Genomic DNA, 26,085 nt, shown 5'->3' with positions numbered 1-26,085 from the left:
ACCCCTCATGCTCTGTGCCCGTTTCTGTCGAAGGTGATTTCCTGTATGTGACGGATCACACTGCCGCACATGCACAAGAAGCTGGCATCATCGCCTTATCCTGTTCTTGGAGCCTTCTACCATCTCATCATGCTTACGCTTTGCTCGATTTGCCATCCTCCAGAAATCCTTCACGGTTTCACCCCTTACCCCAAGGGCCCCTTCTTCTTGGACTCATTACGGCATCGAGAATCGTCACCGTGTATAGTTAAAAGTAGGTCACCTTATGTAGCATACACCTTGAAACCATCAAGATGAACTTTTTCTCTTCTCGCCAGCTTTCTCTTGCTCTCCATGTTCTCTTTGCTCACTTCACTTGCAACCCGTTCATTTAGCTGGTGCCCTTGTTGACGGGTGAGACTCACTCGGGTAGGTCGGTCGGGTGGTTTGGGGTTTTGGTTGGGATTTTTTGCTTCCAGACACTGTCACTCTCCCTCAATTATGTTGTCCCTTTTTCTCACTTCCTTTTATGCACACTGTACCGGCCTGCCGTGGGTTGTGTCTGCTGGTGTCTGATATGCTGCGCCCCGTCCGTTTCCAGATAGGGCTTCATACAGCATATATCCAGGGCCGAGCACAGACCTTGCAGTTATGGTTCCCATGAATCGTGCATTACATTACATCCAACTCCATTTAAACTTTTTCAGCACTGTAAACTTATTTATGATTGTGTGGCAAGTGCAAAATATATTTGGGATAACAAAGTATAAATGGCAATAATATTGACAATATAAACACGCAATAAGCCCGCTATCAATTATATCGAATTCAAGAAGAAATCAACTGTTTATCCAGCGAAGAACATAACCCATCAATCTTCTATTTCCCAAGTAGATAGCATAATCGGTAGATGGAGAACAGCACGAAAAGAAAATAGGCCAACTTGTTACATCACAAGAATCTTTCTTTCCCACTGCCTTACTGAAATTACTATCCCTCGTTCCCACTTGTTTCCATTATTTTTCCCCAAATTTGAGAGCAAGTAAGGCAAACATCGATTATTGAACCAGTGGCATTTGTAATGCTGCATTATGTATACACGCTCCCGTAAGGAATGGCCTACAAATAGTGCATCTATTTTCGGAAGTGTGTCTCGTTTTCTAGGTCAGTGCTCCAGTTCATTTCTAGGAGTAACTTTCTGCTGGCTGGCTGGCTGCTGCTGCTGTCAAGTAGACAATAATATCCTACGTCTTCTGTGTAGTTGTCAGTGTACATCGAAGGACAACATCGGCAGGCTCAAACTTTCATTCACCGAACGATAATTGACCTAATTTTGAGTTCTCCTTTACATTTGGTCAGAACTGAAGCTTACGTAAAAACTACCAAACCAAAATAATTTGTCTTGTTATGATTCTACAGTCATTGTTCATTTTGGAAGGTACAATTCACTAATTCGCTTGTAATTTAAAACTTAATTGAAGCATCGGATCTTTCAAGGACTGCTAATTTGTACACCCACCACCACTGAGAGGCTAATTGCCTCACCCTAGCAACGAGCAACAATGCCACTAAAATACCAACGATCACCAGAACCAGAACCACCAACGCCCCCGCCATACAGTTTACTTCTTTTGGTCGCATAAATCATCTCTGATTAACAAGATCGGTTTGTTTTTCTTTTCCGTGTCTCTGTTCCATTCTCACTCAACCCACACACGCTCAAGGATTGTTGCAGTTGCAGCGTTGACTTCTTCAAGACAAATCAGATTGACGGTCGTTTGAGCATGTGCCCTTTTTAACGGTGAGACAGAACTCTTCGGCTCACGTTTGCACGACGAAAGACAAGAACAAATTATCGCCCAAAGGTGTGGTGGAATTTTGCATTGTTTCTCCCATAAATTCCCAACTGACACTAATCATCGCATGTGCTAACGAAGGTAAAGAAGGAGATCATAAAAAAAACACATTGATGTGCTATTTCCATACCGGTCTCAAAGTAAATCAGTCGGCAACATTACGGTGTATTGAGTTTCAAGTTGTATAAAATCCAATTTTATGTTTAAATAGTAATGTTTGCAACCAGAGATGACGAACATTAAACATTTGCTCACAGATGGAGTCGCCTGGTGTATTACTGCAACATGTGATGTAAAATGCTACTGTTGTTACACAAGTGAAAATGTTGTTATCTGTGGCAATACTAATTCGTTATCTTGTATTGGTACGAGTGATAGTAAAGACAACACTTGAGCTGTGAGGTAAACAGCGATAAAATTCCTATTTAAGATACTACAATGTGCAATGTGTCAGTGAAAATTAATTTAAAGAAGTCACACGACTGCTTCAATCATTGTGTGATGATCTGCCAGAACAACTTCCTGACCGGTCACATTCCCTACCATAACGTAACACGGATCGTTAAATTCCCACATTCAGCATGTTCGTGCTCTAGGAGAAAGAACGCCTGTAGTACTGGCCCGAACAAGCGAGAGAACAAATATTGCCATCCACACACGGAGATAGAGAGAGAGAGAGAGAGCACGGTCACCGTAAAGCACACAAACTGTAAATATTGTATTGTATTTTCAAAACCCCACTCTGACCTACTGAGAGAACCGTCCACAATGTGGATCATGGCCGGATATGCAATACATAATGTTGCGTTCGCTTCATGGCGCAAACGAGGAGGACAGAGAAAAGGCTAAGCTGAACAACATGAACTGCGGCGGCGTTCGACCGCACCGCACAAACCAGGCCGGGACAGGGGACGGGTGTGTTTACACCGCGTACGGATAGCCACCATCGCGCGATGGTGCCCTACCCTTGACGGAAGACGCTCTCTCTCGCCTATTTGCACGGTATTTCTGGGCCTTCCTTTTACACGCACGGCAAGCCGTCGTATCACATACATTTTTACACACCCAAACAGATATTTTCGCCGCTCGATAGTGGCAGCGCAACAGCGTAAAGGAAGAAGGACAGTACACGCCTCGGCGAGGTCAATGGGGTGGTGTTGTGATGTAACTTTCGTAATCGATCGAAATTATCGCACACCGTATTGTATAGGAAAAGGAATAGACATGGCGACATGTCAATAATGAATTGATCGGAATCGGAACCTTCGTTTTACTTGCGTATGAATTGGGGAGAACTGTTTGGGGAGAAAACCTTTCAAACGTTAATAATTATTGCATGCATGATGTAAAAAAGCAAAGAAACGTTACAAAGAAACACGAGCGAGTACTACATTTAATTCATCAACACAAATTGAAAATCAGCACAATAACGTTCCTTAACAGTAATTTATTTCCTTTGCACCATGTGCAGCATATCATTTGTTGACAAATACAGAGACATCTCCGCTGCGGAAGACAGATACAAGTGTGTGAGACAGCGAGAGAGGGTGTGTGATCGAAGGCTTAATCTCCTTTCCCATTCCCCTACACGTGCTACGTCGCGGTCAATCTTTTGGCGCTTATATTGAGTCTCAGTGGTTCCCTTCAAATGTCTTAGCGTTACTACCCAGATTCTGGGGGGAAAATTGCTCGTTTCTCGATTGCATTCACCTTAGCCATTAGTATTCCTACACATGAGCTGTTAACTTTTCTTTTCGGAACAAACGATTGAGTACACATGAGAGTCTTGGTATTGCGATATCTAGCAGAGTTTAAGAGCTTAAGTTAAACAGAAAACCTTCATACATTATTGCTGCCAATTATAATCTCTTAAGTATCTTTCACGTTATTAACAACTTCTCCAGTCAGTTGTCTTTCTGTGTACACGTATGGCCAAAAACACTCGTCAAAGAGTTGAGAATTATGTTTTCCGTAATTTCAGCAACACGCGAATGAATCTAATGAATATGATAATTTTACGTAGTAACACAATCAAGATATGAGCAAACTGCCTTTGAATAAAATATGCATCTGTTCCTGCTGATTCTGTCAATGCAATTCCCTTCCACGCGTAGCCCTAGCAGCGCTCTCTATGAAAACCATTTTCAGATCTTAATTTTGCACATTTTCTGTTTTGATTTAAAATGATAGATGCTATAAGCGTTGTATAAAAGTTTGTACGAAATTGGTAAATTAAAATCGTGCGGATTAAGCGGATAAAAAGACGGACGTAAAGTAGCTATGTTCAATACTATGTGGTTGTACGGCAAGGGTTGATGGCTGGAAAATAGATCAGATTAAAACAACGTAAAACAGACACAGTTGCAAAACGGTCATGGATGAGATTCTAAGACTCTATCTTTAAGCTGTAGTCACAGTTTTCTCCTCTGAGATGTAGCAAGATTCCTATTCTGAGATTAATGGATGATACATTCAATAATTGTCAAAAATGCTTGTAAATGCTATAGTGAGTGATTGTGTCTTGCTATTTAATTAAAAGTGGGTCTTTAAAATGTCGATAATAAATGCCAGAATGGTAAAATCTAGGTGTTAAACTATATTAAGCATACCGCCCGACTGCTGCTGCTGCTGCTGCAATGTTGCCAATCCCTTACACGCTAAGAACACATTGTAATAGATGTCTTTTCTCTCACCATTACCACCCTCTGCTTCCACTATACAGTAACATATCCTATGTAAAACCCCAAACGTAGATAACACGATGCAAATCAAAAAGTGTCTGATTGCGCCTGATTGTTGCCGATGAACCGATATCTGGCCAGTAGTATTGTCAGCAGTAGCGAGGAATCTCCCGAATTAGCTCACTCGTCCGCATCGACCTCCTCCTTGGCCGTCATGAACATTTTCTGACAAAATTGCGTTACCCGTGCGAGCGCATCCGTGAACGCTTTCGGCTTATTCTTCCAAGCCACTCCGACGTAGTACACCGGAATGCCGGCCAGTGTTAACGCGACGCCCATGCCCACCTCGTACGGGGCCACATAGCAGGGTACGATCAGCAGAAACGCGCAGATGATGCAGAACACCGTCGGCACCCAGAGGGGCACCCGGATCGGACGATGGATGTCGGGCCGGGTGTAACGGAAGTACAACACCGCACTGACCGACAGCATGATGAAGAACGACTCGACGATACTGCTGTAGGTGATAAGGACGTACACGTCGCTAATAAACAGATACAGCAGCGACAGTGCGCACTGTAATGACAGCGGGAGAAAGAAATCAGCAAACGAAGCTAGGAAAGGTACACCGCGCACAATGTGTGTCCAGAAGTGAAAGGGACCCTCCTTCTCCTCCACCCCAAAGGTACCCTCTCAAATCTTTTCCACCGTTTGCGCATGCACGGCAATGTGTATGCTCACCAGAAACACGAGCGATGGCATTGGCGTGAAGCGGTTGACATTGATATGGGACAGAATTTCGGGCATGTGACCATTGCGCGCACCGACGAAGCACATACGGGAAGATGTCATAATGTGCACGGAGAGCCCACCGAACGCGGCTATTGCCACCAGAATGGGCATCACAAACGCCCCATAGCTCATGGCTCGCTGGGCGAACGTCTACCGGAACAGAATCGCGCCGAGCGACGAGGATCGCCCCGTACATCAACAATCGAATCCAATCGAAAGGAGACAGCGAGAAAGAGAAGGAAAGAAAAATGATCAAAAACGGAAGACTCAGCAGCAGCAACTACCCGCGCGGGGATGTCAGGTGGACCGGAACGGGTTACACATAACATCAACGGAGGCAGCACATACCGGGTGAGTCTCGGTACGATTGAAGGGTTGAACAAAACAAAAAGATCGCACTTACCACGGCAATGGCGTCGGAGGCCAAAATGGCTTGCGGTGTCAGGACGGCCACGTACGCCATGTTTGCCAGCACATAGATGGCCGTCACCAGGGGCAGGGAAATATAAATCGCCCGGGGCAGATTCTTGTACGGGTCGCGCAACTCCTCGGTCATGAAGTTGAGATAGTTCCTACAGGTTGAAGGGGAGAGTTGGGTTGGGTCTATTAAAGTCAGCCGAAACGTTGAAGGATAGCGCGGGACAACGCAGGCCCTACTTGGAACACACTTGGAGCCTGGACCTTCGCACGCAGCACACTCACCAGCCAGCGTAGGAGAAGATGCCCGAGTAGAAGGCGACCGAGATCTTGCCCGGGTCGGTTTCCGTGCCGTCGAACGCGTGTTCGAAATTGTCCATGCCACCTTCGGCCACCGCCATCCAGACGACGCCAACCACTATCACCAGCACCAGTGCACCGATCTTGGTGAACATGAACACGTTTTGCATCTTGGTCGTCACCCGCACGTCGTAGGCGTTGATGTAGGTGAGGGCGCAGATCGTAACGGCAGCGAACAACTGCAAACCTATCGTCGGGACGGAGCAACCAGCTGCGAACAGTGGCTGAAACACGTAGCTCGCAAACGTTAATCCCATGATCGCATTCGTGCTCGGGCTGGAGAAGCACAGCCGCGGTAAAGTGGCACGATCATTTGAGCAAGACGAAACAGATCAACGCCCCCCGCAAATCAAGGACAGCCAGGGGATGAAATATAAGAAGAAGAAATTCCAACATTAGAACCAACGCGCTCACTACGCTACACGTTCCACTTTAGAGTCGAGGATCAACGTTCAGAATCATAATATGATGCGGCTTGATCGCAAGCTCACTCCAAAAGAATGGCACACACAATTCTTGTTCATGATCCTGGCTCTAAAACTCCACGCATGCACTTTTTCACTTTTACACACTTACACAAATATCACAGTCGCATCCCAAAGGTAAAGAAAGGCTGGCAGCGGCCCGTAAGCTTCGTAGATGTACGCGTAATCACCGCCCGATTTGGGAATAGCCGTGCCCAGCTCGGCATAGCAGAGGGCGCCAATCATCGACAGCACACCACACAACACCCAGATCACGAGTGACGTACCGACCGAGCCCACCTCCTGCAGGACACCTTTCGGTGAGATGAAGATACCCGAGCCAAGGATGATGCCTAAAATGATGGCAACACCCTCCAGCAGCCCAAGCGATTTCTTCATCTTCACCTTGTCCGGGTCCGCTGGGGCGGACGATTCTGCCTTCTCGGTCGACGCCATCGTGCTCTGACCATCGTCCGTGATGGAACCGAAATCTGTTGCGACCGAGCCAACACTCGGTGACACTAGCTGGTCCTCGGTCGGAGAATGCAGCTCCAACACTGCGTTTCGTTGCTTCAGCGGCATTGTATGGCCAACGTGGCGGAAACTACTGTTTATGGGCTCGGGATATACTTCAGAGTAAGGAGAAAAAAATAATGAAAATAAATAAATTAACATAGAAAGCATAAACAAACACGGCACGGTAAAGTTTTATTTGGCAGCTACGCACAAGTTCGCTGCCACAGTGTGCATTGCGCATTAGAGAACAAGAGTAGGAGCGATGAGCTTCTGCACAAAACACTTTCGGTTGCGAATGACTTGAACTTGAACAAATGCTGATCTAATCGAAAGCTCGCGCTATGCATACACCACATATACACCACAGCACTACCTCAATGTACACTACTCACGAACCTACCCGAAAACTGTAACCGTAAACCAAAACCATAAACTGTCGATTCACAAAAGTTTGCTCTTTAGAAGAAAGTGCTCATGCATTACTAAACCATTCAAGCAAGAGCTAACGAGACCAAGAACGTTTGCCATGAAAGACGCCGGTTTAACGCGTTGTTTCATCTTGCGTTCATGACTACGCACTGGTAGGCTTCTATCGCCGGACACTTAATTTGATAATTGCTTCCTAATCTTCTGTTCAGACCACATCATGCCAGATCGATGGCACGAGCGCGCGGCCAGAGAACACCGTAAAGCCAGACAGAATCTTACGTCCTCGACCTTCCGTTTGAACCGTTTACAACTCTTCTTGTGTTGTCACTAGCGGTAGGTGCTGTCCTTGTACACTATTGCCTTATCTGCGCAACTCCGATTGTGCTCCGCACATCTTAACGTTAGACAGATGCAGAAACCTACCAGAAAGTAGAACGGAGAACAACCTGGGAATGTACGGTGATTGCTGGTTTCGATTGTAGAACGGCAATATTTTACGAATTCAAAGACCCAAACCCACCTTTACACGTGAGAAGTACAGCTCACACTGCTCAATGTGAGAGCAACGTGATGTACGTGATGTACAACGATAGCTGACAACACAGAATGTATGTACAGTGTTGAGCTTCGCCATTACGGGGTGCTAAACAGAAAGATGACAATGTTTGTTTCTACAACTGATTTCTATCTAATTGATATCACTTCACTGCAAGCGGACGTACGAACGTTCGCAGTTGTGACAACGAGGTAAAGCAATACAAGATCGTTCAATGTCTTGAATTTCGGCAGCAGCAAAAAGCGTACGGTTGAACATTATCAGATGCTTTTTTTCATTTAGGTCTTAGTACATTCAACCCACAAGACAGTTCCTGCTTTACTTGCGGCTAGACACAGCGTGTCTGTCTGCCGGCAGGAACAATCTTGGCAAGACTTCATGCGCAGTGAAGTGAAGTGAGTGAGAACTTCCAAGGTCTCGGTCCCCCCTAAGCCAGCCAGCAAGACAAGCAGCACGGGAAAGGGTATGCTAATTGCATTTCCACTGAATCATACACAATTTCTATTTGCCACATAATTTGGCGAGTCAACTGATAATTTGGTTATCGCTCGGAAGCTAACGACGCATTGCTGGCGGCTAACAGTGTACGTCCAGTGTGCTAAGATTAGGACATTGTATGACTCTTGATTGTTTATAGGTCAACCGGAACTTTTATTCTAACCAGGGAGAGGTTTTAGAAATTCAAAAAGAGAATATTTACTGATAACAGAGATTAAGCACATAAACGTGACACCGTGAAACTATGCTAACTTTGCTCACTTGACGCAACAACACCATAACCAAACATACACTCCAAAACTGAAACTTCCTGTTACAATGCACGTTTGGTAACGAAAAGAAACCTTCCAAACAAAATCACAACTTACAACCTAAATCACCTTATAACCTAAATTCATTAAATAAACACACCACACTTTCCACTGACGGTCGATCACACACTGATCAAGGCATTAAATGAAGAAGCCTTCCCGCCCATCAGTTGGCAGCTAACAGTGGCACAGTGGTTGTTTGTTCAGTTTCAAATTCCATCGCAGAAAGCAACACCAAACGTTGTCACTAAACCACTGAGACCAATTAGGCAAACCAACAAATATCACAAAGTTAAATATCAATATAAGCTGTCAGCCGTTGGGAACACTGCTTCACTCTCACTGAAGAGAGTCAGGGCATGGTGCATCGTGTGAAGAATGGGATGGAATTCTGTATCAATTAAAAATTCCATTCACGCCTCAAGTTCGTGGGCGTGTGATGATACCGTGTGGGCCGACTTTATGAGACCTTTCATTTAAACTCACCATTGATGCCCCTTGAAGGGAGAACATTTGAAGTTCTGTTCAACTATTTTGCTGGAAACCTCTCAATGAGAAGGCAAGGTCGATTATTTGGTCGTATTGATTTGAACGTTAAATAGTAGATATCAGTAATAGCTATTACGGCGAATTCTACTTCTTTAAAATAATATTAAATAATTAATAATAAAAAAAGAAACACGCAAATTTAGAAATATGTTATACGAACAAAACACAAAACTTCATGAATGAACGTTCCTTGAGAGCATTCCTACCTTTCCAAATCGCCACTGCTTGAAGATTGGTAATCCAAACAGGTCAGATCTAACTCAGCCATTTAAGCAAATTCTTTACCCAGCACTTTATCCAACGGTCGAGTAAAAAGGACGGAGAGAGTGAGACCATACGGAAAATAGGACAAGGCTTTCTCCCTGACCCGTTTTTGATTGCGCTAGTAAGGTCTTCTCTGACAAATGAACGACCACATGATCCAAACCACCCCACCGACTGCGGTGTGATTACGGGAAAAAATACACTTTTCGTAGACCATTTCACTGTGTTTAGATTTATGCGCAACATTCAACAGTGACACGTTTGGCAGCTTCCCGGCAGGCGTGATTATCCGTACACCAACCTCGCACCCCATTGCTTCTAACTGCACAATGTGTATGCGCTCTGCCGTAATTAATTGATTCATTCCCTGTCTAGGCGTGTGTGTGTGTGCGTGCAGGGAAGCGATGAACAGAGGCGATGAGATGGAACGAGCACTTCTCGCTCGCGCTCGAAGCACTATGATCGCCGGATGCATACGTCCAATCGAATCGGTTCCGATCACCATCCGAAATGCATACATTTCATGCAACCGCCACCCATTCACCTCCCCCGTTCTCAAGTGGACGCCGGGCCCGATGAAAGTGCAAACGCGGGAGTGGGTGTTGTAGTGGTGATATGAATTGCAAATCTACCTTCTACTAAAACAAGCACAACCCTTGTCTTTGTACACCACCCTCTCTCTATCTCTCTGTCACACACACTCTCCCTCCTCCCCCGATGCCCATGCTTGGGCATCAATTATTCCGGAATGCACCAGCGAAACGGCAAACAAATGCATTTGTTGCAACAAGCTATCATCCACCCCCGACGGAATGACTAACCGAGGCTACCTCACCCATTGAACAAACCAATCGCTGCTCGTCATCGCTGAGTCCTTGTGTCCACAGCCACAGCATCCGTCCCGTGGTCGCCCTGCCATTGCCCTACAACCCAATAGCTATTGCAAACGGGCTCAACGATGCAGTTATTTATTGCCGACTTAATTGCTGAAGTCATTATCATTGATTTTATTTGCATGCATTTATAATGCGCCTCTGTGTGTAAGTGAGATTTATCGAAAGGCAAAGCGATGGTAGTATGATCGTGTCAACACAGCGGGCGGCCATCGCAGCATTGGCAGCGAATGTAGAGGCGTGCGCGCCCCGTGCGCCCAGCACCATTGCTGCGGTGGCATTATTTATCCTTCGACGATGGAAAGGACCTACACCAAAAGGAAAGCAGCGAAATCAGCACCCTGACCTATACGGCTCTGGTGCTCCAACCTGCTGCAGTTTCTCGTTTCCCATTCCCGCTGCGATTTCCCTCGTGTTCCCGATAACGCATTTGGGGTAAAATTCGTTAATCATGGGTTGTCTTTAATTTGTGCTTTAGCTTTTGTTTCTCTCCGTGCCTTGCAGTCCCTGTCAGTGCAGAATACTCAGAATACTCAGGAGAAAGCGAAGTGAATAAACATTGGTAAGGTATGAATAAATGACAGGCATTCCTCCCGGTGTGGATACAAATTGGCCTCATTTGTTGAAACACTCTGAAACACTGACGATTAAGTTACAATAACAGCAGGTATGGGGGAGATTGTCAGCAAACGCCAGGACGGTTGGATTTTAATAAATTATTATGATGCTTATGCAATTCCTTCATTCTTTTCATTTTCATTTTTTTATTTTATACGGCCCAGTGTAGTTAAGATCATTGAATTTAATGATTAAAATGTAGCTAGTCCCAGATTAAACGTGATTGGTAAAGTACTGACTAAAAAGTAATGCTTTGTCTAAAAGTAGCATTATGATGTTTAATGTTCAAGACAAATAACACATTATGTTTGCGTGGAACTCATAGACCATACTGAGTGTTATGTACAGTTTGTTTTATAATAATACCTGGATTCTTTCCTGGAGTTTCCAATCCCTGATGAAGGTGTGCTGTAAATGAGAAAACAAAGATCAGTAGTGTTAGAAATCTTTGAAGTCCACAATTATATAGCAACATGTTACGCCACAAAACATGTTACGTACAATTATAAAGTAATTTAAATCATTACAATTAAGATCCCTTCCTTTTTATTTCTAATGCCACTACACTACAGAACCAAATAAACCTGATTAGTTCTGTAGTTAGTCTATTTTTGCAATAGTATCCACCAGAATGTAAGCTGTAAGCATTTTGGCGTTGGATTAATTTAATTATTTATAAACAAAACCTTTTGAATTAGGATGATTAAATTACCCACCAGCTCCATCCGCAGCATGTATGTAGCTCAATTACATGCTTCCATTGCGCTGTATCCTATTATCGCTCCGTTCTAAGTATTGGAAATTAGATCATACTTCCCTGAGCATTGAAAACATTAGCACGATAGAGGCACCTGTGCTCCCACACTCAGATTGTAATCTGCGAAACGGCAAAGATACACCATAATCATCTGCTTGGCTTACTACTACCCTTGCAATACGGCAGATACTCAACGTCGTCATCAGCATCATCGCCCCAGTGCGCCCAGTGATGGGTGTTTCGAAGGGATAATTAAAATGTAAAACAGCGGGGGTTCGTTTTGTACCTTTCGCTGCTTTCTTCTCCTTCTTCTACCTCGTCTGTCGTCACAGGATATCGCTATATATGAAATGGGAGATGCCATCCAGCCCAACCCCCGACATGCCCTGCCGAGCAGAATGTTTGCGAGTACGCAGCAAAACCTGTAGCGAACGCCTGTCAGCATAAAGCAACGGAACGGATTTACGTCAGACACGGACAACGTGAGTGACAAGCACTGGCGCTAGTGAGCGGCAGGACGACAGGGATAAGCGCGTTCCATTCCGAGAGCAGTTTGTCTCTCGGCCGAATTGGCATATGGTACCGTCGCGTGATGATGCTCCAAATCGACCCGTCAAACGCAGCCATATAATGGGACGTGTACATTCCAGCGTAGCAGGGGATTCCCTTCAAACGGAAGGTGAAGGGGACTCCTGCGTACTCTGGTAGCGGTCGACAGCCGTCGAGTGCAGCCATTGCATTGCAAACATCCTCAAACCACAAACAGTCCATTTCACTGGCCCCAAGCCGAACACTTTCGTGCGGTTGACACCACGGAGTAATGGTGCACCGACGGCTATAACGGCCAGATAACTCGAAAGCGGCAGCAACTCTGTTGTCGCTATGGTTCATATCTTTTTGTAGGTTGAATGATGGGTTGGAAATATTCGTTGAACCTATTGCTTCAGCGTACGGGACCGGACGCTTTTCGGCCAGTGGTGTGTCCTATCCGTGTGAACATGTACTGGCTCGATCGGTGAAGGCAATTTAATACAGGGTCATGTGAACTTTGGTGGATCCGTACAGCAAAGTAAAGATAGATAGTAGCTTGCATTTGGAAATGGAAATTAATCACACGTCCGCCACATCGATTCATTCGTAGCGAAATGATGAACGCGTCGAATATGCATTTAAGCCATTCAGTAGAAGGTACCGCGCCGCAGGACCTAATAACATGTCCGTCATGTGTTCAAAACTTGAACGTGGCCAGGACGGACTGACTATGACTTTTATGCAATGAGCGTATTTTAATCAGCATTGTAAAACTGACAGATAGATAGCTGCTAGCCAAGCCTCTCCACAAGAGGCATAGACTGGTCGCGATCTAAATCGACTACGTTTATGTGATGTGATCCCAATCAAGTTGCTTACATGATCATAATGATGGATGATGATGCGCCCACCCTTTCCTCATCATATATTAGTGTGGATGTACCAAAATTATAATTTATATAATAAAAATAAAAACTAATGATTGCAGCATACGCCGTGACACCAACCACTTTTCATCCAAGAAATTAAAAAAAAAAGTATCAAACCAAATCGTATCCGAATTCTCAGAACCAGCCAAGTCAGCATGTTCCATCGTTTGGTATCGATATTTCTCAGAATTTCTAAAGATAGCCCTTTCAAGTGAGAAATAAAAAAGAAACATCCTTGGCAATCACCTTTTCCATGTAATCGGGGCGTCCTCAAGCACCCGGTTGTCTTTGCCATTTTGTACAAGAACTTACTTAATTTTACGCAAAAATAAAAGAAAACCTTCAACAGCAGAAAAACGGCGGCTTGCGGTTCTCAAAGCAACGTTCGCACACCATGCCCAACATCTCGGGCGTACACGTGCCAGCTTCTACTGTCTGGAACTCTGGCATTCCGGTAAACAGTTCCCGGAATATCACGTCTTTTCGCGAGCAGTTACTCACAATGTTGTGTTTATATTTCAGCCTCACAGTAACAACCAACTGCTGGTGCCAACGGCAGCCGATGAAATGAAATTGGATTTATAGAACGCGTTATGTCAGGGAATGATGGCATCTGGCAGGCGGCGGCAACACACCGCGCCTAAATGTTTGTAAATTCAAGGCCAGGCAAAGGTCACAGCAACTAAAAAAAAGGATCACAGAAAGACGCTGATGTACTGGTACGACGGCACGTGTCGTGGAAAGCATTCCGTGCTCCAAGGAAAAATAACAAATTGGTGTACTCTCTGCCTAAACATACGTTTTCACCTTTCCCTTGCTTACTGGGTTCTGTAACCTTTGCACGGTGTCAGCACGTGTCGGCCATAGCAGATACGCTAGATTTGCTAGAATTATTTTATCACGTAACCGGAAATTTGTTATTTCCCTTTTACAGAGAGTCCAATCTAAAATGGAAAATTGAAGCTCATTCTACCGTCTAGAAACAGAAATGGGCCGAAGTATGTTGCAATGGTTACAAAATTGTACCAATATCTTTCATCTAACGACAAACGTTTGTGTTAAACAAACATGCTGCCACCATTTTCCTTGACTTTGTGGAGTTCGTTATTTGGACAATAGAATACACTAATGGTGTTGGATCTCTAATTCCAAATGGGTGGTGGTCACAGTAAACATAGTCCGATACCCCAAAGGCACCATATAGCCTGCACAGTTCACCTTAACCTCACTAGGAAGGTAAACTGTTGTGTACACCACGTTGTACACATCGCTTCACTGAAGGGCACAAGGGCGGACACACCGTCGATAGACCACTCCACCGATACCTTTGGCGGCATCCACCGACTCCACCAAACTCTACCGAACTCCTCCTCTTTCTCCACCCCTCAGTTACTACTCCGAGTGCGAGGGCATTCAATTCTCGATCGTCATAGAAGCGCCAAACGATGGGGAGAGGAGGGCTGTGCCTGCCCGGTCCGGTGTGTATGAAGCGCGGGTTAACGCGCGTTTGCATACCCAAGCGCGAAGCACTAGCAGCGGAGGAGAGATGACCTCGACCTGGTGGTCTTTTTTTCCTCCCTCTTTTCCCTACCACTGCCCCAGCGGGTTTGGTGCCCACCCGAAGGTGTATTACTGTTGCTCTGTCACACTCCCTCTGTCGTACGAAGTTGGAAACCTTAGCAGTGCGCAACCCTGAACTATATAGTCGGTGGAAATGCCATCAGCGACGTTTAGAGTTCGTCAAACGTGCGTTCATTTGCACTGCGGCGTTGGCAACCCCCCCACATTCTGCACGCTGGGAACAATCAATGATGATGGCGAGTTAGAGGGAAAGGCATCATCTCTAGCTACACATTTAGAATCGTAGGGCAAGTTTCATCAACCTCGCCCACCGTTTGGAGTATTGATTCACATCACAAAGGACGAGAAAGAGATCCATGCGAGAGAGGTTTCGGAAAAATGCGGTACCCGAGAGCCGTGAGTGACTGCGGTCGCTCAACTCATCTCGGGCATGTGGTGGAACGGTTTTCGCTTCAAATCTTCTCCAATGCTGTACTTTCTCCAGCAAATGTAACTTAGGTAAACAGTGTAAGCTGCAAACATGCTTTGCGCCTTGAAGTAAACCTTATGCTATTGGACTTTATTATTCAATATAATCTGATTCTATCGTTAGAATCGCTTTGAAATGTTAACAGCACACGAAGTTATTATTCATCCGCAATGACTCAGCGCAAAACACCACTCGACTATCTAAGGTAGCCATCAAACCATCGAGATTGTACCGATGTGTAAGCCCACACCGCGCGAGTATGCAACGAGTGCAACGGAATGCTCGCACCCACACAGATGGGGCGATAGGAAATATGTTTGATTGTTTGCATATGTACGACCCCCTTCCCCCGGAGCAGTGAAGCATGCTCCACTTTGTTTGATGTAGGTTTTCCGGATCAAGGATTTAGGCCTTACACTGTGCGGTGGAAGGCGAGCAGCAGAGAGCCGGCAGGCAGGAATGGAACCAATGTCACACACCCTAACGAGTTGCGATGGGGGGGGGGGGGGGGAGAATTTATAATTCATGCCTTTGTTAATTGTGCTTCATTGCATCCGACGACGAGAGCCGAGACAAACGAGAGACGAGCCGGTCGCCATTTCCTTGCTGCGAAATGCGACACATACGAAAGCTGTCAGAAAGGCAAAGGAATTTAAATTGATGGGTTATGTAATGTATGCCGTTTTAACGGTGGGTGAGCTATGAGCTATTTGCTCTGCGTTCATAGAGTCTTATAGGCGTGTAGTAGACACGCTAAAACATGTGTTAAACGTTGCCGGTGTAGACAGTTTTGATTGGTTTAAATATACAAAAAATCGAAACTATATTTGATTGATTTCATTCCCAATCAATTAATCTCAACGCTATTTTGTTATTGTACTTAAAAACAACAAAAAGTTATACCATTTTTGTCTAGCGCCATGCGTTGGAGTGTCTAGCGTCACCAAACTAAGACAAAACACCGGAAATGAACGTTTAACCAGCAGACCTTACACACAAACCGGCTGCACACAAATTACGCACCATACGTTCGGTTGCGCTCGGTAGCATCAGCACGTCATGTTTGCTGCCGCCGCCACCGCCGCCTGTCAACCGAATTATGGTCCATTCAGATAAACCTTGACCCGTATCTGGACAGCGGGGAACAGCTACGGTGGAATGTCATCCCCTAGGCAAGCGGCAAGGTGCGCGGCAGCGGGTAGCGTGCAAGGACAAATTTACCATAAACGATACGATTACATCGCACGCAACCGTCACCGTCAGAGGTGGCAGCGTTAGTAACAGTCGCTTCAAGTTCCGTTGAACTTTTCCACCGAAAATGTGTACTCAACTGCAAGTGAAAGCTTAATGAGAACGAACATTTGCCATAGAACAGGAAAAAGAATGACTAACCAAGGGAAATGTACACGAATGTTACATGATACGTAGGGAGGAAGCAAAAAACTGATCGATTAAACATGCGCCCGACGACGGAATGGAAGCATGTAAAATGTAAAAAATGAGTCATGCATCGGAAATAAAAGCATGACCTTTTACACATAAGTCTCGATTCTCAGTGTATAAAAGAAGAGCTGCCATTGTGAACGTAGGATATAAATCAAACCAAAAGCGTTTAAGCAAAGGACTCCAAGTGCTAAAGCAAGCAACTGCTTTTCGAACAAAAACTGTAACATCCGTTGATCGGGAAGCGCGATTGACGTATCTAGCGATCTAGCGACAATCGTAAATCGTAGCCCACCCACAGAAGCGTGCCGATCATTAAGGTGACCATCATCAACGACACTAATTAACATGAATGGGCAACATTCACGCCGTTACGGCTGTTCGCTGGCTCACGTTCGGAACGAGTTGAGCGACAAAATCACTGACCCAATGACCAAAATTGGAAGTGCCATTCAGGACGTCCGTTGCATGTTTATTTTTTATTTTTTTGCACACAAATGTCACACCATTTTGGTGATTCACATCGATTTCCTTCACGATTTGTAGCTGAGCCGTAAATTAATAAAGGCTGTGCTCTCTGACAGGACAAGATGTAAAGTTAAAGTGACAAATGGTGCACAACCGCGGATTCCCCCTCATTGATGAGTCAATGTAAGTGAGTTGAAAAGGGATTGAATTAGTAAAATATCTTATAAAAATAATAATAACACTATCTGCACAACACCTTTAAACAAGTCACCTCTTGATCTGATCGATAAACATTAATTCACAGAAATGAGCTATTATTTTTTAGCCCTATATTTATCACCGTCACCGTCTGACACGTGGCGAAACAATATGTCACTCGTGTTCAAATATTCCCCAGTAAGTTATTTCACATGCCAACTTCTTCTTCTTCTTCTGCACATATTGGGAGCATCTGTGACAACAATGACGGAGCGTCGCGAAAGCCGCTCAGGGGCGGCATAGCAAGTAGCATAAGCATCCAATTTAGACAGTCACCAAAAAAAACCTGCACACACCGCGCCACCGGCAACGAGGAGCGGTTGAATTAAAAAATCATTGACCTAGTCTCAGCCTCAATGGCAACAACAGCAGCGGCAGCAGCAGGCCCCCTCCTGACATTTTCGTCGCGATCGTCGGGGCCCGATCTCCTCGGTCGTCGCTTTTTCGACAGGTTGCTGGCTGCTCGCTGCTGCGGACACCGTAGCGAACCGGTGCCGGCCTGAGGCCACGGCACGAGTCCAAGGCGCCGCCGTTTCATGCTGCCTTTCGCACGCGAGCTCCATTTCACGAACGTGGACATGCTGCAGCCATGTCGTGTATGGTGGTGTCGGTGGCGGTGGCAGCGGCGGCGGGTCATTGCTAAATTATGTCGCCTCTTAAGTGAGTGTCCAAAATATACAGCTGTTTGTTGTTGCTGCTGCTCAACAGAATAGAGTCCACAAGAAAAGGGAGACAACATCAAAATGCAACGTACGTACCGGTGAGAATGGGCAAGAAAAAGACAAAGAACCTGATGTGCGAATCGAGCCGTGAGAGAAGTGAATGTTTTGTCCAAAAATGTCCTTAAAATCAAACGTACATATGAGAACCGAAAAACAGGAGATGGGAGTAGGAGAGAAACCACATGAGATATTAGCACTGGCCTTAGGATCGTCACGAGGCCGTAACAAATTTCACAGATTCACACTATCAAAATTTTGAATGACGTCAGTCACCGTCTGATGATTAATATTAATTGAGTGATTTAAGATGATTGCGTTTCTGTGCAAATTAGGCGCATTGCTTTGCATCATTATGCATGTCATCTATCATGAAGCGCTTATCAAAATCGGTGATTTTATTTATGTGCATGAAGCAATGATTTTGTGAGGCATCAATAACTCATAATTCTATTTTTGTGTCTTTCTATTTCATAGAATTTTTTATTTGTCCACCGAATTGGCACATCACACAGTTTAGTCTCTTGTCACATGTTCTTACACTATCAGGCAGAAAAATTAATGAACACTGTTCGCAGCGGATCAGAATGCACTTTCACCAAGCTATCCATCGTAAAAAGATCACTCAGAAAACGTAGCGAATGTGCAGCTGCAAGATCTTTAGCTACACCATCACCGCCAATCCAATCGTATGCCGGAAGCATTCCATCCGAAAAACGGGGGCAATGCAAATATAGAGCAGCCGACCGCCCACCAAACTGCAATTGCAATCGTTAAGCAGCGCACCGGGCGATGGAAAGAACAATGTTGAGAAAGGGAACAACAATCCAACGCAAACGAATGGCGGCGGTGGTGGTCGGGCATATAACGCGGTTTAAAATGGAAACCAATAATAACCACTTTGGGACAGAATAATTCGATCTCTGCATTTTCTCCCGCCGAGTGGCCAGTGTAGTACAAAGATTGGCTACTGTTTGGGTCAGTCCTACTTGTTTCGCTGACTTTTACGGTTCGTGTGTTATTACAGGGGTTCCTACACGATCGAGAAACACGTTGCAAAGTGAAATTGTATTCAAAATACTTGTTTCTAACCTATGATGAAAAGTTTCGATTATCAAATATGCCAGCAAAACAGTGTTATTTTAGTGTTTTAAAGCAATTTGGAAATGTAAACACATGCTAAATAAAAGGCAAAAAATTAACCAAGCATGTTTGGCATAAAGTATTTTTGTCAATTGACAACCGCTGTCGGTCAAGTCCTGCCTGTACCACTAGTGAGAGCTTGGCTTTCAGTGACTTATTGATTACCCATTATTGATATTGAATCCTACGTAAGGAGGCACGGTCCATTCGGAGCTTGAACCCATGACGGGCATGTTGTTAGCATCGCAACAATGCTAAATACATGGATTGTTTATTCGAAATGTTTACCAACAGTAAATCCAATCACAACAACCCCTGCAACCGTATCTTGGCACGCGTATTCGCAGAAGCGCGATTTTCGCGTGGGTGGCGCGTGCCAAGGCGCTGCAATGCAAGCAACGCCACAGATGCATGTTGTGTTATTGCCCTCACCCATCCTTTTGCCGCACCTCTTTCCTTTGAGCGCTCGTAAGAAACTCCCTGTGCGCAGCGCAGCATTTTCGTTGTTTGATCTCGTATTTTAGGTCGATTTCGAAAGAACTGATCCACGAAAGAGGCAGCGTACGAGACACAGGCGCACATAGAGCGGTGTGGCGCAATCATCTTGGTGGCTTGTCTAGTCCTATCGCAACTTGTCCCGCAACGCTGGAAACAGCACACCAAGCGGGGGGGCTAGTAGTGTAAGTCTTTCCAACAAAAGACCAAACCCATTCCCGAGTACGGGGCAGCAGGCGAGTGCAGCGAAAAGATTAAAGTACCCACCACCGCCAGCAGCAGCATTTGCTTCGGCTTGCGACCCAAAATACACGGCTTCGCGTTCGGCTCGAGACCCGTTCCGCGCGGACCTCATCGCGAGCTATGCGCGCTACCGTATTTGAGTTGGCCAATGTTGCAACGTTGATTGATTGAAATGCACATGCAGTTGGAAGCGGTTTGCGGTCGATTTGCTACGATAGTGCTGACCCGACCGGGGTGGTAGCGCAGAAAGCAAAACGGTGCAGCGAAACTGTGCACTGTTTCCTGCTCGCTGCATAATTTATCACACAACGACACACACACACAGGGGCAGGGTTGCATGGGTAGGGTGGTTGGAGATTTTGGATCATTGTTGGCGCGCGCACCAGACCCCGCCGTGTCGTGTGGGTCATTGGAGCAATTCATACGTCTAACGTTAATGGTTAATAGCTAATCTGGGTCAAACTAGCGCTTTCCAGCAAACATATAAAAAGGAAACATCGAGATGAAAAAAAACGAATACATGACACATTACATAAGTGTAATTGAAGCGACCACGATAATTTTCTGTAATCCGTTCTCAGTATAGGCTGTCCTGGAAAGCACATTAAGCACACAAAGCGTGTCGCATGATTGGCAAAGTATGGCAATCATTACGCGGAAATCAGGCGAAATACATTCCAGCATGTTAATAATATACCGAAGTGGGGGACGTACGACGACAATACGATTGCTGATTGAGTAGCTAATCGTCTATCCATCTGTCTGACAAGGGACAATTTCCTCACCGCATGGCTTAGAGATACTACTAATTTTGTATCAACAAATAACTAAACCATCCGTTTTCAAGAACCTCATCGTTGATGGCGCTTTCATCACGACATGGGTGACCTCAATTCGTGAAATGACACTCGAGCTAACTTTACCAATAACAAAATCCGTGTTTCGGACTGACTGACTGATGCTGTCACTGATGCCAAACGGTTCGTCAGATTTCTTCATCGGCAGATGAAACCAATAAGTATCCGCTTATTGGTTTATGTTTCGCGGCTCGGCGTTTGGTTTCAAGATACACACAGGATAAGTCCGCGCATCGGTCATTTTGATGGTATGGCACATGTAGATTGCAGGGAGCAATAAAAATATACACACATAGACCGGTCCTTTTCCTGGGCACAGATTTGTTCCTGCCCCGCAGGTTGTTTCGCCCACTGGAGGGATGTGCTCTTGTGGCGCTCGTTAGTGGTTGTTGAGTGTACGTAACTTGTGACCTACATTTTCCCAGCTGTTCATTCTAGTGCGGAAAATGTGGTGCTATTTTATGCACACAGATTTCCACGTACACTATTTATTCGTACAGTCTGTTGCCGAGATACGCAGTTTATAGCATCTGCGTAAGTCGAATTTTACGATGTTCGGCGAGTACATCTGATAAATGGATATTTCTGTTTGACATTGGTACTTTTGCATACTTAACCATTCCTCGTTGAGCTAATTGAAGTGATTTGACACATCAATTGTTAAATGCAAAATAAATTTCATTTTTGGTTGAATTTCAAAAACCATATTAAATGATACAAATTTGTAATCTTTGGTTGAAATCAGATCCAATAACAAATTAAGTGGCTAAAACCTAAGACTTCAAGCAAAATTACACGAAAGATCGCTATAATTTTAATTCGAGACACGCGATTACCTCCAGTCCGCATTAATAGTGTATATCGGGGAATACCTGTATTTGATACGATTCATGCAGAAGATGAAGATATTTCAGGCTTTTAAGAGGTTCAAAATTTCTGTCAAAAAACAATTTATTTTACTCCTTTTCTCTTCCTTCAGAGTAGCGAATTCTAATATGGAGTAAAGTCCCAAACCTATTAATATATTTATTAAAACACAATTGTTGTCGAACAAAAAGCGATGGTAGGAAACCAAATAAGATTTTTTGGTCTTATATTTATCTTTCTCCGTCTATCTTTTTGTGGAATCAAACTGTTCGGTTAAACAGCGTCACCTGCCCTGTCCTGCGTTGAGGTTGGACAGCGATACACAGCATCAACATAAGCAGTGTGTGTGTATTATAAAATTCTAAAATTAAAAAAAAACCGCGTGCGCCCTCGTTTACATTCTTTTCAAAACTCTCCACGCGCAACTTTACTGTGCCCCGCCGCAAATCGGAAACCCTCCACCGCCAACCCTGGGGCATGTCAATCGTCCGTTGATAGCGACCAAAGTGCCAAAGTGGCAAAAACAAAAACCTTCGATTGGAACGCTGCGCGAAGGATGACAAACGATCCTGTGACCTGTTTTTGCGATGAACCCGTGGGCCGTGGCGGATTAGAGCTCCGCCCCACCACACACTGACGGGGCGCGTTTGGATCCGTTTGACCTAATTTGAACAGCGACGTAATAGCCAAACCGGGAGCGACGTCCTCGAGAAAACATCGCCCCGCCGACAAAGTGTGTCAACTGGCATGGCAATGAGAAATCATGATTATTCTATGCGACCGTACAGCACCACTGTTGTGATGGGCTGGGCGGTATCTATCGTTCTCGGATGTCGCTATCGATCCACAGTGCACGGTGGAGATTACAAATGCATGAGCAAAGTGTTCTAAAAGGGAATCAAATTTACTTTCCTATCGCCGATACTGCGATATAGGAGCCGGGATGCTAGAGGCTTTCAACACTTGGCTGTGTTTTCAGCGGTGATACTTGTGTTGTGCCGATTTTGAGCTGATTTCTTAAACATTTTAATATATTCTGCCATAACAACTGTAGTCTGCAGGCTGCAAAACACCACTGGGGCTATTTTTACATACATATGTATAAGATTGTATTAACCAAATCACAATCGCTGAGCGGTCCTCCTTGACAGAAAAGTTGTGTATGTTGATATGTTTGCCTTCTTACCTGCTGGATTTTTACGATTCAGTGAAGTAATGAGGCTATAGCAAAAAGAACATTTATTATGTTTCTTGCACGCAGTGTTGTATCTGAGAGCAGATATGCAAGAGCAGATATTAAAAGTATGTCTGGATGGCTGGATGTAATGTCTTTTTGTACAAAACATCTCATTACCAGAAATATAACAATTAAAACAGTAAGAAAAATATAAAAATATCAGCCGCACAAAAATATATGCCTGCGCCAACACAACAGACAAAAAATTGCAATCCAACCGTAGGCTGCATTTAACTACAGGTTAGTTTATATGGCACATGTGTATGTGTCAATGCCCTTTTATGATACATCATTTGCCGTGTCTGTGCTTCCTTCTCGTGAAGCAAAACAAGCAGGAGGAGGTACATGCCAAAATCTTCTGCAAAACCGGTCTGAAAACGCTACATCTCCTGCAGGGTTTATGCATTCCTGCGCACTGTAATGGGAAGGGAATGGCAGTTCAACATCTGCCTGCAGGACTTTATACCTGGCAAACGCTTCGTTTAAAGCAATAAAATAACAAACAAGTAAACGGCGAACAAAATACTCCTTATTTTCCCTTGCCTGAATGAGACGCTCTAAAGGGAAGACAAAAATCATATACGATAACTCTTGTGGCATTTAGGGGTTGCATTGGATGCAACTGCTGCGTGGGAATAACGCATTATCCATACATAGGTTGCATGTGCATTCAGTATGTACATCATTCGCATGAAAATCAATACGATGTAGACGATACGAAATATGGTGGAATGACACTGTTGTTTTAAATAAGAATGTTTTTAATATTCTTTCGCCATATGACAAGCGCTAGGTGATTCATACACTAGCAAAGTAATATCTAGTTCATCGGTTCGTTTAAGCTTCTTGGTCAAATATAGAAACAGATGGATTTGTTTGTTTCTTTTGAATCCTCCTACGGGTTGCTGTAGCGTGGAAGAAGACAACAGCTGAACATATATGGAGCTTTTGGTATTGTTTCATTCACATTCTGCTTCAAAATAGACAGAAGCACATTTCAATGTTGATCATCAGCAGTTTTGTCCTCAGTTTAAATATCAGTTTGCAAGTATTACTACCACATTTTGTATAAAAACAAATGCAGACATACAAGATTGTTTCCCCGCGCGTATTAGCGTGAACTTAATTCTAATCTCGATTACATTGCCAACCTTGATAAAATAACACCCAGCGAGACCGTACTACATGCGTCAGAAATAATATTCCCAGCGGTTCGATACGTAAAACGTGTCAAACCGGTACCGCGCCGGGGAATCATCTCAATGTCTGCCGTGACAGTTGGCGCATGACCAGTAGGGACCAGGAAATAAAAACGTTGGCCGCACCAGCCGTGTAATGACACCAGCAAGAAGCATGCGGCAACCGCGCCATCTTCGCCAGTGAACCGCGTAGTGAGGTTGTGGGGGAAGTTTTAGCGATAGCTAACTCGCGGCCGCCAGCACGTTCGTCTGCTTCCGCCTTGCGAGAATCACTTGCTAGAGTCAAAGATCAATTGCTTCTGCTTTCGATGCATTCGGACGTATGTATTTTCTTTGCCACTTCCTTTAACGGGACAAGATAACGCCCTACTATAGTTGCCGTGGGACCTGTGCATTGCCTTGGTACAGCAGTACCGGTTTGTTTACGGTGAGACACATTTGCCCTCGACCGGGTTCCAGGTGACCTTCCTGCTAGTATGGTTATTGTTTCCGTACTACTACCGTAGGTCCTTTATGTGTATATCTGGCTCTTTCACACGCTCTTTGCATTTTGCGCACCGGCCAACCTTTTCCCCAGGACACACATCATCGACATGACGTCGTAATCCATGACCGACAGACCGTTTTCTGCCCCAGCACCATGTGCTCTCGAATATCCTTAAAACACAATTACGACTTAAGCACAGATCACGATGCTAACCTTCTACACCAGCACTTACCTTATTATTTTCCCTGGTCTAGTGGGCTTTGCTCGTTCGGTTCGTTGAGTTGAGTTCTCACATGCACAACACTTTTACCCTTGCGAATGTGTGGCAGCAGTTCCTTTCGCAACTAGTATCAACTATTTGCGTGAGATGTGTTTCTTTTTCGCTGCTTCTTTTTTCCTTCTGCAAATTATACCTTTCGGCGCCGTAGACACGCAATGTTGCAAACTCACGGGCAATGAATTAAAATAAACCTTCCCGGTGTCTGGGAAGGGGAAAAAACTACTGAACCGCGTGATGCACCAGACGGACGATGGTTTTTGTGCTACGCGGGCCAAATGAATGAACAATCATCAGCGCGCACACACACACACACCACTTTTCTACGCTGCAGCAGGTTCGCCGGCCGGGTAACTGTCCGTGCGCATCTGTCCGAGAAGAACGGAACGTCGGGTCGATTTTCTCACCTCGTCGCACACGGGTACGCACCTACGCAACCAGACTTCCCGGCCGTTCCTGGCGGGGGGTCCGAGACAGTGGATGTGGCTCCTCCTCTCTTTGTCGCCGTCCTGGATGATATGTGCACCTTAATATCACGAACCCAACGCGATCGATTACGACGAGCGAGCGCGAAACCAGTCCAGACGCCACCCAAATCGAATGGGGTTCCTTTGATCCTTTATATGGGAGCGTTTTTCCTTTTCTTATGCACCGTTGTCGCAGAGCAGAATTTTCCTCGTGCGTTTCCACGCTTATTGGAAAGAGGGAAAAGTGGTGCGGATTGCCCCACGCGGTACTTTTTCCGAAAAGGAAACACTTTCTACCACATTACTCAACTTCACGCCCCACACTCACATACAAAGACACACGCACAGTTTCCGGAAAGGATGACGATAGAATTTTTAACGTAAAGACTCCTTTTTCCGACTTTTCCGATTCTTTTTTTCTGAAACACGGCGCTTGACAGACGGTTGCATTTGACAGCGGTGTGTTGTGAAAAAA

At 44.9% G+C, this 26,085-nt stretch overlaps 1 protein-coding gene across 4 annotated transcripts; it reads right to left on the bottom strand.

Moving 5' to 3' along the window:
- Nucleotides 1–3,262: 3,262 nt before the first annotated feature.
- Nucleotides 3,263–26,068, bottom strand: LOC120953525 (Y+L amino acid transporter 2). 4 transcript variants are annotated; one of them, XM_040373554.2, is made up of 7 exons: nt 25,099–26,067; nt 11,550–11,591; nt 6,662–7,178; nt 6,011–6,361; nt 5,712–5,880; nt 5,258–5,458; nt 3,263–5,092 (listed from the first exon to the last, which is right to left on the bottom strand). In XM_040373554.2, exons 3-7 carry the CDS (start codon nt 7,129–7,131, stop codon nt 4,697–4,699), a joined length of 1,587 nt encoding a protein of 528 aa, XP_040229488.2. In that variant the 5' UTR covers nt 7,132–7,178; nt 11,550–11,591; nt 25,099–26,067; the 3' UTR covers nt 3,263–4,696. The 4 variants fall into 4 exon arrangements, with proteins under 4 accessions (XP_040229488.2, XP_040229492.2, XP_040229490.2 ...); XM_040373558.2 differs by lacking the exon at nt 11,550–11,591 and having other exon boundaries at nt 25,099–26,068; XM_040373556.2 differs by lacking the exons at nt 11,550–11,591; nt 25,099–26,067 and adding an exon at nt 7,918–8,243.
- Nucleotides 26,069–26,085: the final 17 nt, after the last annotated feature.

The sequence above is a fragment of the Anopheles coluzzii genome, chromosome 2 (assembly GCF_943734685.1).
Source record: "Anopheles coluzzii chromosome 2, AcolN3, whole genome shotgun sequence".
NCBI lineage: Eukaryota > Metazoa > Arthropoda > Insecta > Diptera > Culicidae > Anopheles > Anopheles coluzzii.
The sequence above is the reverse complement of the archived record's forward strand: the minus strand, read 5'-3'. Positions and strand labels throughout refer to the sequence as shown.